At 33.7% G+C, this 12,771-nt stretch overlaps 1 protein-coding gene across 1 annotated transcript in view; it reads left to right on the forward strand.

The window, feature by feature from the left end:
* MAN2A1 (mannosidase alpha class 2A member 1) overlaps positions 1 to 12,771 on the forward strand; it is a gene marked incomplete at both ends in the record, with an annotated part of 192,386 nt that overhangs the window by 136,596 nt on the left and 43,019 nt on the right. The window contains 3 exons of the mRNA XM_084234307.1: positions 815 to 1,033; positions 1,951 to 2,073; positions 4,686 to 4,800. Coding sequence (XP_084090433.1) covers positions 815 to 1,033; positions 1,951 to 2,073; positions 4,686 to 4,800 — 457 coding nt within the window. The remainder of the gene's footprint in view (positions 1 to 814; positions 1,034 to 1,950; positions 2,074 to 4,685; positions 4,801 to 12,771) is intronic.

Here is a 12,771-nt window from a genome sequence, read left to right on the forward strand (position 1 = left end):
TAGACCAAACTCTCAGGCTACTAGAAAGGTTGAGCTTTTAAAGTCTGGAATGTAATTTAAACTACTTCTGAAAACTATGGTGACCACATCTACAGAGAGAAATCATATATTGTTCAAAACTTAAATAAAAAAAAAATTAAACCACTTCTGAGGTTTTAGCCATAAGCTATAAACTCTAAAACAGAATTTCTTCTGCTTGTTAAGAGCCACTGTTAAATGCTTTCATAAAGTCATAATCTTTTACGTAGAAAGGAAAAGCTTTGGTCAAGTTTTAGGGGTAAAATTCATGTAAAAATATTTACTGGAAGACAGATTGAGTTTCCAGTGTGCGCATCCTCTCTGTGCCTGGTCATTGTCTGCTAAACCCCAGGCATTCAGTGACTGGTGGTGACTAGACTAAAATGCTTAATGTTAGTCCATTTATCACTTTAATTTTTAATGTACTGAAATATCACAGTATTATAAAAAGAGTCCTAATAGTTATGAAAAATTACTATGCATAGTAAGCCCTTATCTTCATGTATCTTCATGGAGAATTTCCTACTCTGAGCATCCATTAAGAGCACCTATTAAGATAATTTCATATATCAAATGAAAACATTCATGCCTTTGATGGCCCTCCTAACTTGAAGTTATTAGGTCCCCTGGATAAACTGAGATGTGAGTCCTCTAACCCGTATGTTATCAAAACACATTTTTAGTATTATATTCTTTTTAAAACACATGGTCATTTGTTGTTTTATTAGAAGTTAAATGATTTTCCTTTCAGTAGATTACATGTCTCTTTAATAAATTTCTTTTCTATTTTTTAAAGATCTCTTTTCTAGCACAAATGCCACCATTGGGACTGAAAGTATATAGGATTTTGGAATTAGCAAATTCGAACACACATTTAGCTAAGTATGGCCTGTATAATGGTGACATAAAAGATAAAGGAATTTTCAACATCAAAACTTCAAAAAGTGCTGAAGAAGATATAACTCTAGAGAACTCCTTTATTAAACTTCGGTTTGCTCATTCAGGGCTTATGGAGGTATGTTCTGAACCATTCTGAAATTCATAGAAGGTTTATCACATTTGTTATATGTGCCGATTACTTAGATAAAGGTAGAAAAGTCTATTTAAGTAGGACTATTTCAGATAATCTGGGAAAAAGGATGGATCTGCCTTTATGTGTTAATCTGTGATCTTACTGACAGTTTATCTATGTATTGATAACCTATTCCTGACAGTATTGTCTTATAGTTCCTAACTGCTTCTAAGATTTTCCCTTTTTGTGTAGAGGAGATGAGAGGAAGTAACATGATATACCACGATATGTTTTTCTACCTGTTTGGGGTTCACAGAGGTTTTTCTATGTGGGGGCTAATCTCTTTTATTAGTTCTGGGAAATTAGGTGACTGCTTACCCCCCAACAAATATGGTCTATGCTGCTTTATTACTGGCGCATAAGAAGATAAGTATAAAGTTGTGACTGTTTAGAAGTGTTTTTGGAACTTTGAAAGCAATTTAGTAAAGTAAATTTATGCCTATTGAATCTACTAGTAAAAATATGAGTACATATTTGGTATAGCACTTTATTTTTTCCAGTAGTTCACTTTTGCTATATTTTACAAAGCTTTTGGTCCATGTATATTAGAAATAAAATTATGCTGGCTACTTTGCTACAGAAAATTGGAAAGTACTGGCCTATCTCTTTTAATTTGTATATCTCTTTTTGCCTGATAAGTGTATTCTGATTTTTTGGTTCATGTTGTGAAAAGTTTTCAATCCCAAAGCTAAGTATAACATTTTTAGTATTCATCCAAGAATTGTGAATATTAGAAGCTGATTTTTAGCATTTTTTAGTCTATCCTGAGATAATTTTTTAATTGTGTGCATATGACAGGTACAATATAATTAATACCTTAATAGTGAATTGCCTTAAAATGTATTTTTTTTTATCCTAAGGAAATAATAAGTAAAGAAGATGGTAAACGACATGAAGTAAAAGTGCAGTTTTCATGGTATGGAACGACAAGTAAAAAAGACAAAAGTGGTGCCTACCTCTTCTTACCTGATGGTGAAGCCAAGGTGAGTGCTGGAGAACTGAGCAGTGGAAAATATACATATGGAAAGAGTAATGAGGGGAAAAAATGTGTGTCTCATTTTGTCATCTTTCAGGAGTTGGAATGTATCACTGTTGTATCTTATTGACACTTTGCATTTTGTAATTGAATATTGAGAAATAAATAATTTTCAGAGTTTGAATTCAGCTAGTATGCTGCAATGAACAAGTTCTCTCCAGCATAAAGCTAGATTTGATTTGGGGTTAGAGTGCTGTTGTGGCATTATATATGTAGGTAATATGGCATATATTAAGTATAAAATATCTAACTATATGGCAAAATAGATTGCCCACTGGGCCATTAATCTCCTTACCTTTTAGCACTAAATAAAAAAAAAAAAATCTCATCCTTGACTATAAAGGTAATTTGTGCAAATTCCGACATGTTTTAAAAAATGAAGAAAACACTAAACTTGTAACTATTTCACAAACTTGTAAAACTTACTGTCAATACTATACATTTATTCTGTGCATAATCCATTTTCACTCATTTTCAAGTTTTGTTTCATGTGTATGTTTTATCTATCACTATGATCACAATCTGATAGTGTGTTCTTTGAAAACACAATTATAATATACACTATTGTATTTAAAATCTTTTAGCTATAAGATGAATAATGCATGAGGACCTGATGTATAACATGATGACTATAATGGACAACTCCGTATTATTGTATAATTGAAATTTGCTAAGAGAGTAAATATAATAAGAGTAATTCTTTTTACTAAACTGCATAATTTTCCCCCATATGGCACTTATTTTCATTATTTTTCTCTTAGTTTTAAAATTTTATGTAGTCATCAGGCCTCCCTGGTGGCGCAGTGGTTGAGCGCTGGGTTGCGAAGCTGCCCACAGCCTCTGCAGCTCTGGTTCGATCCCCGGCTGCTCCCCGGCCACCGGAGGAGGGTCCCACATGGCGCGCAGACCTCTCCTGCCGCCCACTGCTCTCCTCAGCAGTGTACTTGGGTCCTTCTGCCTGCTCTGCTCCCCGCTCTGGCTCTGGTGAATTCTCTCACCCTCCCACACTTCTGACGTACCCAGTGCTTGTATAAATAAATAAATAAATAAATCTTTAAAAAAAAAATTTATGTAGTCAATTCTGTATTTTTTTTCCTTCAGCATTTCCTTTGCTTTTTTACAGGCTTTCCCCATGTAAAAATATGTTAAAGATTCTCCAAATATTGTTGTCTAGTGATTTGCCTTCTGAAAAAGTTACCTTTGTTCTACAATTTAGAAAACCTGCTAATCAAAATTAAAATATAGATGTGAAGGAAGTGTATAGGCTGCACTAAGGACTCTACTTTCTTGTTCATTTTTTTAATTAGATGATAATTTAAAGATGAACTACAGATCATAATGGTATTACAAATAGATGTTGAATTCTCAGAATAAACTGTATTAGTGTGTTCTCAGTTAACTACTTTTATCATTTTGTTTTAAATTGTTTTTATACTTAAAAAAAATAAGAAGCCATACTATGGGATATTATGCATGGACAATAGTAAATTAATTTGTTTTAAATTATTTTATATTCAAATTGTTCTCAATTTAAATAGAAAGATAAAGATAATTACATGTTTACAAAGGGAAAATAAAAGAATATCAGGGAAAAGACTGCTGGGTGTATCAGGCAGAATCCCTGAAATCACTGTCAAAGGTTCCATTCCCCCGTCCATTACTTTCTAGCTATGTTGTAATTAGGTACAATAACTGTAAACCATAAAAAATTATATTAACATTTGAATATTTTTCTCTAGCCAAACAGGTAAATTTGGAAGATAATTACACAGTTCTGAAAAATCTGATGCTACTTAAATAGTCACATTGCAAATGTAGTACTTTATGTTGCTATTGAGCTTTCTAAGCAGTATAATATTCAAAGCTAACTCTTAATAAATACTTTAAATTCATTCTGTTTCACATAAGGTATGCCTTTTACTCCCATATTTTCTTGAATTTAGATTCTGAATAATGAAAACTAAACCATTGATCGCCATCCCTTTTTCCAAGTTTGTAAATTTGCTTAATATTCATCTTGTTATTTCATGGAAGAGGACAATATGTTTTATTGCGTAGTTAAACCTAACTCTGAGTAAGCTGTGTTTCTGAATCTTTCTTCATGTTGTTTAGATGACTCCCTGTGGTCTGCTTGGACATCTGCCATGACCTCCAAACATTAGGGGGTTGTGGATGTAATAAATGTTTGCCTGGGAAAATGTCACTGCTGTGGAACTATTGCTATTTCTAATAAATAACATTTGGACAATATAAAGGATTTTAATTAGAAATATTTATACCTGGGAGGAATATTGGTAGATTATCTGGGTCAATCAAATTGTGAACATTTATATTTTCTATTTTCAGCAATTTTGGTTTAATGAAAAACCTGACATTTCATTTTTATAGCGAGTGCATATTCTAATATCTTGTAAGCTTGCTTTTCACTTAAAATTGCAAATATATGTGTGTGTTTGTGCGTCTGTGTGTGTGTGTAGTTAATATTTTGGAAACAACCATAATATTTTTTGAAAATGTTAAGTCCACATATTTTTCTTAAAAATGTCATTTTCTTTTCAGCCTTATATTTACACAACACCACCCTTGGTCAGAGTGCAGCATGGGAAGTTTTTTTCAGATGTGACTTGCTTTTTTGAACATGTTGTCCATAGAGTCCGATTGTACCACATACAGGGTAAGAAAACAAATGTAGTTGTTAAACACATGTTACTAGCTGTTGTGTCACTTTTAATAAATTAGTTATTGGTTTTTTGGATATGATGTAATGACCTGTCTGAACTTTATTATCATACACTTGGTATAATTTAAACTGTAGTATGTACCTTCCCATCATCTAAAATGGTATCACATTTAACTTCCTGTATATACATGTTTTTTTCTTTCTTACCACAGTATTTGTCTTAGTCATGAGCTCATTCCTTGAAACTATTTCTGTAATCAAAAAATAATGTTGTTTTATTAATTTTGTAAAATGGAAGTTATATCACGTACTGCTTTTAAATATGTGGATCACTGACTACCCATGGCAATGGCATAAACATGACCTGCCATACATACTGACTACATAACAACACCACATCACTGGAATTTATAAGAAAATGTTCTTTGCTAGTTGGGTTGTTTTTTATAGCTCTTCAGCTAATAGAGTATGAAATCAAACAGTTCTTTATTGCTTTTAGGACAATATGGAGAAGTATCTTTGTTAACCAAAGTGATAGCAAACAGCTTTGATCCCTTTGTAGACCTAACTGTGGTCTGTGGCTCTGGTCCTTTGGTGGGATCTGTGTGGAGCTTAGGTTTCCAAGCACTCTCAGAAGTAAGGGTTGGTTGATTTTGAAGTTACTGTTTTTTAGAATGGAATACTTTTCCAACCACAAATATAATCCTAGTAACCAGAACTCTTAGGCATCAAGTTTTAGAAAAAGGGCCCCATAAAGTTTTTCTTTGCTTTTATCTAAGCTGAAATAATTTGGAAAAGAAAAATATTCTATCATCTGGCTCTTCATTACAGGTGAACAATGGAACATTTCACGAACTAGTGATTAAAAAGTATGGACAGACTCTACTTACTTCTCTAGCTATTAGGAGTAAGCAAAGGAATACTATGTTCAGGGAATGTCTTGAATAGTTCAAGGCCAGTTTTCCATTTCCAGTGTCTAAATTTACTTTTGTTTTATTTTAACTTTTATCTTCAAATTGCATTAATGTTTTGCCTTTTGTTAGACTTTCAGGTATGACATTTTCACATTTGATTTCTTTGGAAATAATGTTTCCATGATCAGTATATTGAATCAAGAAATAAAAGTTCTTCCAGAAGGCAGGAAAAGTCGTGCTTTGAGTCCTAAATGTGACTTTACTTTTATTTCTAAAATGATCTTTTACTCAGTTTCCAAAAACCTCTAATAAGTCAGCAACAATATTTATGTCCACCCCATTGAACTCTTATGTGAGCCATTATTTAATGTTCCTGAGAGCTCTAAAATTACTTTTTCACTATGGCCAAAGTTTCATTTTTTTAAAGATTTTTTTTATTTATTTATGCATACAAGAGCTGGGGTGTAGGTTAGGGTATTAAGAAGATTCACCAGAGATAGAGTGGGGAGCAGAACAGGCAGATAGACTGAAATAAACTGCTGAAGGGAGCAGCGGGCAAGACCAGAGAGGTCTGCTGCACCGTATGTAGGTTAGCCCTCTGGCCGGGGATCAAACTCATGCCACAGTGGCTGGCAATGGCTTCATTGTGCTGAGACAACCCCTTGCGCCCACAGGCAGGCCCCAGAGTTTTATTTTGAAGGATAGAAAATGGCATTATCACACAGGAGATGCACATTTTTGCTTTTAAATTTTCTTTAAAGTTTTGCTTAGTGAAAGTCTTCCTTGAGTACAATATGGCAGACACTTTGGCATAGACCTGTGTCATTAAGTTTGGCTTTTACCACTGCTTTTCATCAGTTATATTTAGGGATTGTCTGTATCTTAAATTAAGTGCTAAACAGCTCATCAAAAATTTGTAACTTCTCAATCAAATGTATTTGCTAATTGCTTTTGCTTTTGTTTATTTGTGTCCATCACTATTATTGCAGCTTCTAAGTTCTTTTAGGTTGTCAGAAGATTTGGATTTCATATCAAAGGATGCTTTCTGTAAATCCTTAGAGGGTCTTCTTCTCCAGCGGTGACTGTAAGCTTAACTGGCCAGCATGCCTCATTTGTGGATTTGGAAATTAAGCTCTAATTTGCCTTGACTTGTTCCAGCATACACTCATCAGAGTAATGTCTTTTCTCCTTTCCTCTTTTCTCCTCACCCACACTGGGTAGCTCAGAATGCTCAGAATGCTCAGGACCAGGGGCCACTGAGCCTTAATTTACTTTATCGTCCCTCCAAGGTGGCATTACAGCTCTCTTATTAGTCAGTTAAGAAATAGAAGTTATTCTAAACAGGGCACTTGAGTATTATTAGTACAATAAAAAAAAATAGTAGATTTTTTTTAAACTTGAAAGCAGAAAGATTCAGGATGTTGTGGGAAATGACAGATAATTAAGTTAGATATAATGTGAAGTTAACTTGGAGTGCTTCTCCAGATCACTTTTACCACCGTGCTTGCCTAGACTGAATCTGAAACTAGCGTACGTCACTACTCACAGTGGCATGTCAATCTTTCTTTTTGCTCTTCCAAGCCCAGGACGTTTATTTATTTATTTATTTATTTATTTATTTATTTTCTGACATGATTGTAGTTGGTGGGAGATGAAGATACCAACTCACCTGAAAGGCTTTTCTTCCAAACTGTATACCCTCCTATATTTATATTTGAGTTCCTCTTAACAAATCACCCTCCTAGAAAAATTAATCCCAATTATGGAGATGGATCCTTTCATTAATAGCCTTTGTGGCCAATCTGTCCTTTCATAGACAGGGCTTAGGTTACTTAGGGTTTTAATTAAAACACTAATTGATACCTGTAACAGAAATTTAAAATCTTCAAGTATTTGACTCTAGGTGTTCAAACTGTCTGAAAGGGTGTTGGGTATGCAGAGTAAAACAACAGTACTATGGGACACTTGAAAACCCTCCTGTGTTTTAAGCTTTGACCTTAAACAAACCAGGTTTCTGGGTCATTGATCAAGATGCATAGATAAAATGTAGTTTTTCATCATGGAGGCAAAAGAAAAGTCCAGTCAACTTACATGCTTTTGTAACTTGACTTTTGTTTAATATTTCCTAAAAAACAGAAGTTATCTATTCTCAAATTTACTTATTAAACTATTTGGGAAGCTATTATTTTCCACTTTAAATTGGCCAGATATAGTTATTTGGATGTGTATGTATGTATGTATAGAGCCTATTTATTGTGTGTACTGAATTTATGATCCAAAAAGAAACAGGGTATGGGAACCAGAGACTCGTATTATTTTTTTATTATATACCATAACTGTATTAGATCACTTAATCTGTTAAGATCACAAAATCATTAATTATTGCTCAGCAGCAAGGATAAAGAAACAAAAAGCAAGTTAATGTTATGTGCTATCTTTACTGAGTGTCTATACTAAATCTTTCATATTCAGTTTACTTGAAACTCTTTAAAAAAGATAAAGTAGGTCCTCCCGGGTGGCGCAGCGGGTTGAGTGCAGCACTGTGATGCTGTCCTCAGCCTCTGCAGCACGGGTTCAACTCCCACCCAGCCAGGGAGATACCCACATAGCACAGCAGACCTCTCCTGTTGCACCCGCTGCTCCCCTCAGCAGTGTATTTCGGTCGTCTGCCTGTTCTGCTCCCCGCTTTGTCTCTGGTGAATCCTCTCACCCTCCTGTGCCTCTGGCCTGTGCCCCAGCTCTTATATAAAAATAAATCTTTTTTTTTTTTAAAGATGAAGTATGTGGGGCTGGCAAAATATTCTTAAATTCTTCAATGTCTATTTTAGTCATTCTTTGAATATTTTGACCCAAAGTAATTTGGTCAAGTTAAGCTTAGGGAGAAAACAAAATCAAGAACAAAAATCAACCATTTCCCAATTATACCCATTGTATGGTCACTGTTGATTTCAAAACAAACTGACTTGAGAGGCCCAGGTTTAATCTGACTTTTGGTTTTGTTCTTGGTTTGGTATTTAACTTTAATTTCTCAATTTGCATTCACTCCAGATTTTGAAAATGATTAGAGGTGCAGGCTAGTCTCTTAAAATCATTTAAACTACTAAAGTACACTCTTTTTTTTTTTAAATTACTCTTCAGACATTATATTTAAAAGTTTTCTAGAAATTATAAATTAGAGGAAATCTTTGGACCACAGACTTTAAAAGCTCCAAAAGAGCAGAGATTTTTAATGAAACAATACAGTGTTTTGTTTTCTATCATATCAAATAAGAATCTATTTTATAGCAACCATAATTTAATAAAATGGCCTTTTGGAACTGTTTCATGATATCTAAAAGATTATTTTGTTTGTAGCAAATGATAATTTTCTGTAGGAAAATGGTAGGAGAGGTTGGGGTTAATTTCTCTTGCAGTTAACATTTATTACCAGATAGGCTACTTTAGCTTTGGTGTTAATTTTCTTAGAGTAGAGGGTAGACAAGTAGAAACCCATGTTTTCTCTTGTTATATTTGATATTACACTGTCACAAAAAGTGCATACCTTGCAGTGACATAATGATCAGTAAATGACATTTGCTAGCTCTGGCTTCATTTGTCTTCAAGCTGTTATTTTTAGGTGATAGTTCCCTCATTTTCTGACATCATCAACTACTTTGAAAAATTAAGTTGCTGTGGGTAATCAATGTGTCATACACATTTTCATTGGCACAAGGGTCAGACTCCAGATCTGTTATGATGTATATCTCCAAGGGTTCACCTCCCTCCCCGGAGCCTATGTTCTCCTAGGCAGGTATTTGTAAGTGAGTATGTGTATATAAACCATGTTTCAGCACTTAAGAGAAATAAAACTTAAATGCAATACTTTCACCCCCGTATATAATGTTTCTTGCTAAAAGAAAGCAAGTTACTTGGAAGTAAAATGTAATAAACTGCCATCAAGAAGTATAGAAGAAAAGACTTTCCTTTGACTAAAATGACAGAATAATTTCCTTGTGGGGGCAGATTTAGCTATCCAAGCTTGTTGTAGTTTTCTTTATTTTGAATGAGTAATCTAAGTGGATTTGTAACATGTCCCTTGAACTTTAGAAAGCCAAAATGAACTTCATCTAGCTAAACAGAGAAAAACTTTGGGAATTACAGTTCTAAATCTTTACAGTTTTACCTCACAACTAACTAGAGTCACCTTGAGTTTATCCTCTATTTCTTAGGAACTCAGTTTCTTAAGCTATAGAAAGACTAGTGGGTCAACTAAATATAACCATCTAAGAATCGTCAGGAAAGTTAGTATCATAAAAAGTGTCTCATGCTTGACTCCCTACTTCTAAACTCATCTTTTAAGGACCAGTGAATTGTTTGGAGATTCCCCACTTGTTTTCTCCAACTTGTAAACAACATCTCTAAGCTTTACTAAAATTGTTTTTATTTCCATAAAAAGATTCATGCAGATGTTAAAATAGTTTGCAATCAATCTTTCATTTCCCTCCAGGTCTATGTTACCCATTTAGTTCAAGAGTAAAGAGAATTAAGTAAGTTACAGCTAGGCAGACATAGGTAACTCCATTTCTAGAATATCAAAATATACAGTTAATTGCTAAGGATTTTGAAACTTTTGAAAATTGAAATAAGTAGCTATGTGTCGAATCTGATTATTCCCTGCAGACATGAAAGAGGAAGTTATTTTAAGGGACTGTAAGCATTTTGGTTACACAATTCAGAACTCAGAGGTTATTTTGGGGTTGTGTGATGGCAGCTGCTGCATTGAAAGCATAGTTTTTCAGCAAGGAATCCTCCTCATTCCCCTTAAATATGTGTTATATATACTAAACTTAGATGAAGGGCAGAGGATTTAGAAGCCCAGGGAAAGGGTGCTGGTTAAGAGCTCAGGCTCCTCAGTCAGCCAACAAGTCTTTCATTCCTACCTCCAGGCCAGTGCTGCAGCTGTTTGCCTTGTGCAACTTATTTTCTACCTGGCCTTGGTTTCATCATCCTTGAAAATGGTGACATTAAAACTCTACTTCATAGGAATGTTGGAGGATTCATTAGTGTTAATGTACAGAAAGCCAGGCACATAATAAGTGTTGTATATCTAACCAAGAAGATGTGCTGGCCAGATGAGTTAGACAATAAGTGCTATGGGAGAGGGTTTTCATGGGAGTTGGAGAAGATTTGAGATGTTAGGTCCTGAAGAAATATCACTTGCCAGGGCAGAAAGGAAGAAAAGATCTTTTGACCTTGGGTTGGTTAAATCTAACTCCCTTTTCCTAGATTTGAAGAATTCTGTGACTAGTATATATTTTTCTGTAACAATCTAGTTTTTCTTTATACTTGTAAGTAATTACGAAGAATGTAATTCCGGATATATGGTAAATACTGACATTTTCAAATAAACAAATCTAGTGGGTAGTAATTTTATACCAAATCATGCATTTTTTACAAAACTGAAACAAGCTCTTCCTTAACAGATAGATTTCATATCATTTCTTTGTGAATTCATACTTCCATCTTACCCAACAGAATTTTATCTTAATGTAATTTTTTATGCTTGAGAGTTTTGTTCTTGGTCAGCCCTTCATTATTTTTCTGCTATATATACATGTATATACATATATAAATTTAAATTTAAAAATTCTGTCATCCTAAGATGCTTAAATATTTTTTCTGTTTTGAGTTATAAAAACTATTAACACTATAAAATTAAGACAATGTGTTTTTTTGATAAATTATTTCATATATTTTAATGGAATACTTCTCTAAGTGAGGTATATTGTACCCTTTGTGTTATCAAATACTGATTTCACTATAGGTATATATTACATATTACTAAAATAAGATGGGCTTCATATTTATTCTGTTCTTATCTTTTGTTTTTACAGTTATAAGACAAATGAGTGTTGTTAATGTAAGTAAGTGGGAATGTCATTTTTGTTCCGTTACAGAAATGTGATTGAATTCCTGACTCCTTTTGAGTTATAATCCATAAATCAGAGTGATCCATTGTCAAACATTAAATTTAATCAACTTGATTAGGTACACCTTCAATTTTTTGAAAGCAAACAACTGGAACCTATATGTTTTGCAAAAATATTTGTTATTCAGTCATTAAAATTCAATCAGATGCTAATACTTCAAATTGTCTTTGTCCAGCACCTTGTAGAATTGAGGTGTTGAGAAATCTTTGGGGCTGCTTTGTTTTTTTTGGTTTTTTTTTTTTTTGGTTTTTTTTTTTTTCTTTCTCAGTTGGAAGAAGGAATAGTGAAAGCCTAGTAAAAACAAAAAAAGGAAGAACCAAATTGCCTCCATGGCAGGCCTGTTTCAGGTAGATGAATTTGAGGAAAATTGGGATCCTGTCTAAGAGCACCTTGGGAAGGAGCTGATTGGGATAACAGGCTTAGAGAATTTCAGAATGACCTTCAGTGTGTGTATGGGGGTAGAGAATGGGGAAGATATAGATAGACTTTTGTGATAACTCCGGCATTCTTGCCTCTGCTTGCCTCTCCCATTCCAGCCCCTACTGGGATTGAGGGGAAAGTAACTGGAAATCTCCAGGGCTGTGAACTGCTTTCTTTACCTCCCAGGAGAGGGTTTATGTTAGACCTTGTCTATTTTGGATTTTTTAAAATATTACTCATGTAGATGTTATGTCCTCCAAAACAGAGCTTAAAAAAAACCTATTTTTCTTAAAATCAGTGTTTATTGGGAGGGGTAGGGGGGCAAGCAGTTTCTGAGTTTTGTTGTATATCTTTTAATTATTAGCTTTTCTTCAAGTATATTATACTTAGCTGGTATAATCTTTAACCAGAATTTGCAATCTGTATGATCAAAGTGGTGTACCTTTCCCATTATGCATTTATTTTTGTTATTTTATTATTGAAATGAGAAATGTAAAATATATGAACTGGTGCCTAGCTATTAATTAATTAGTAAACTTGTTATTTATTGTTTTATAAATAAAATAAATTGTTGCAAAATTGTTTTGAGACTCGGAATGAAATCTAAAATTTGTATTCATGAAAGCAGATGCTAAAATTTTCACTTGTGGAGAATAATCAAT

Source organism: Talpa europaea (assembly GCF_964194135.1).
Source record: "Talpa europaea genome assembly, chromosome: 5".
Classification (NCBI taxonomy): Eukaryota; Metazoa; Chordata; class Mammalia; order Eulipotyphla; family Talpidae; genus Talpa; species Talpa europaea.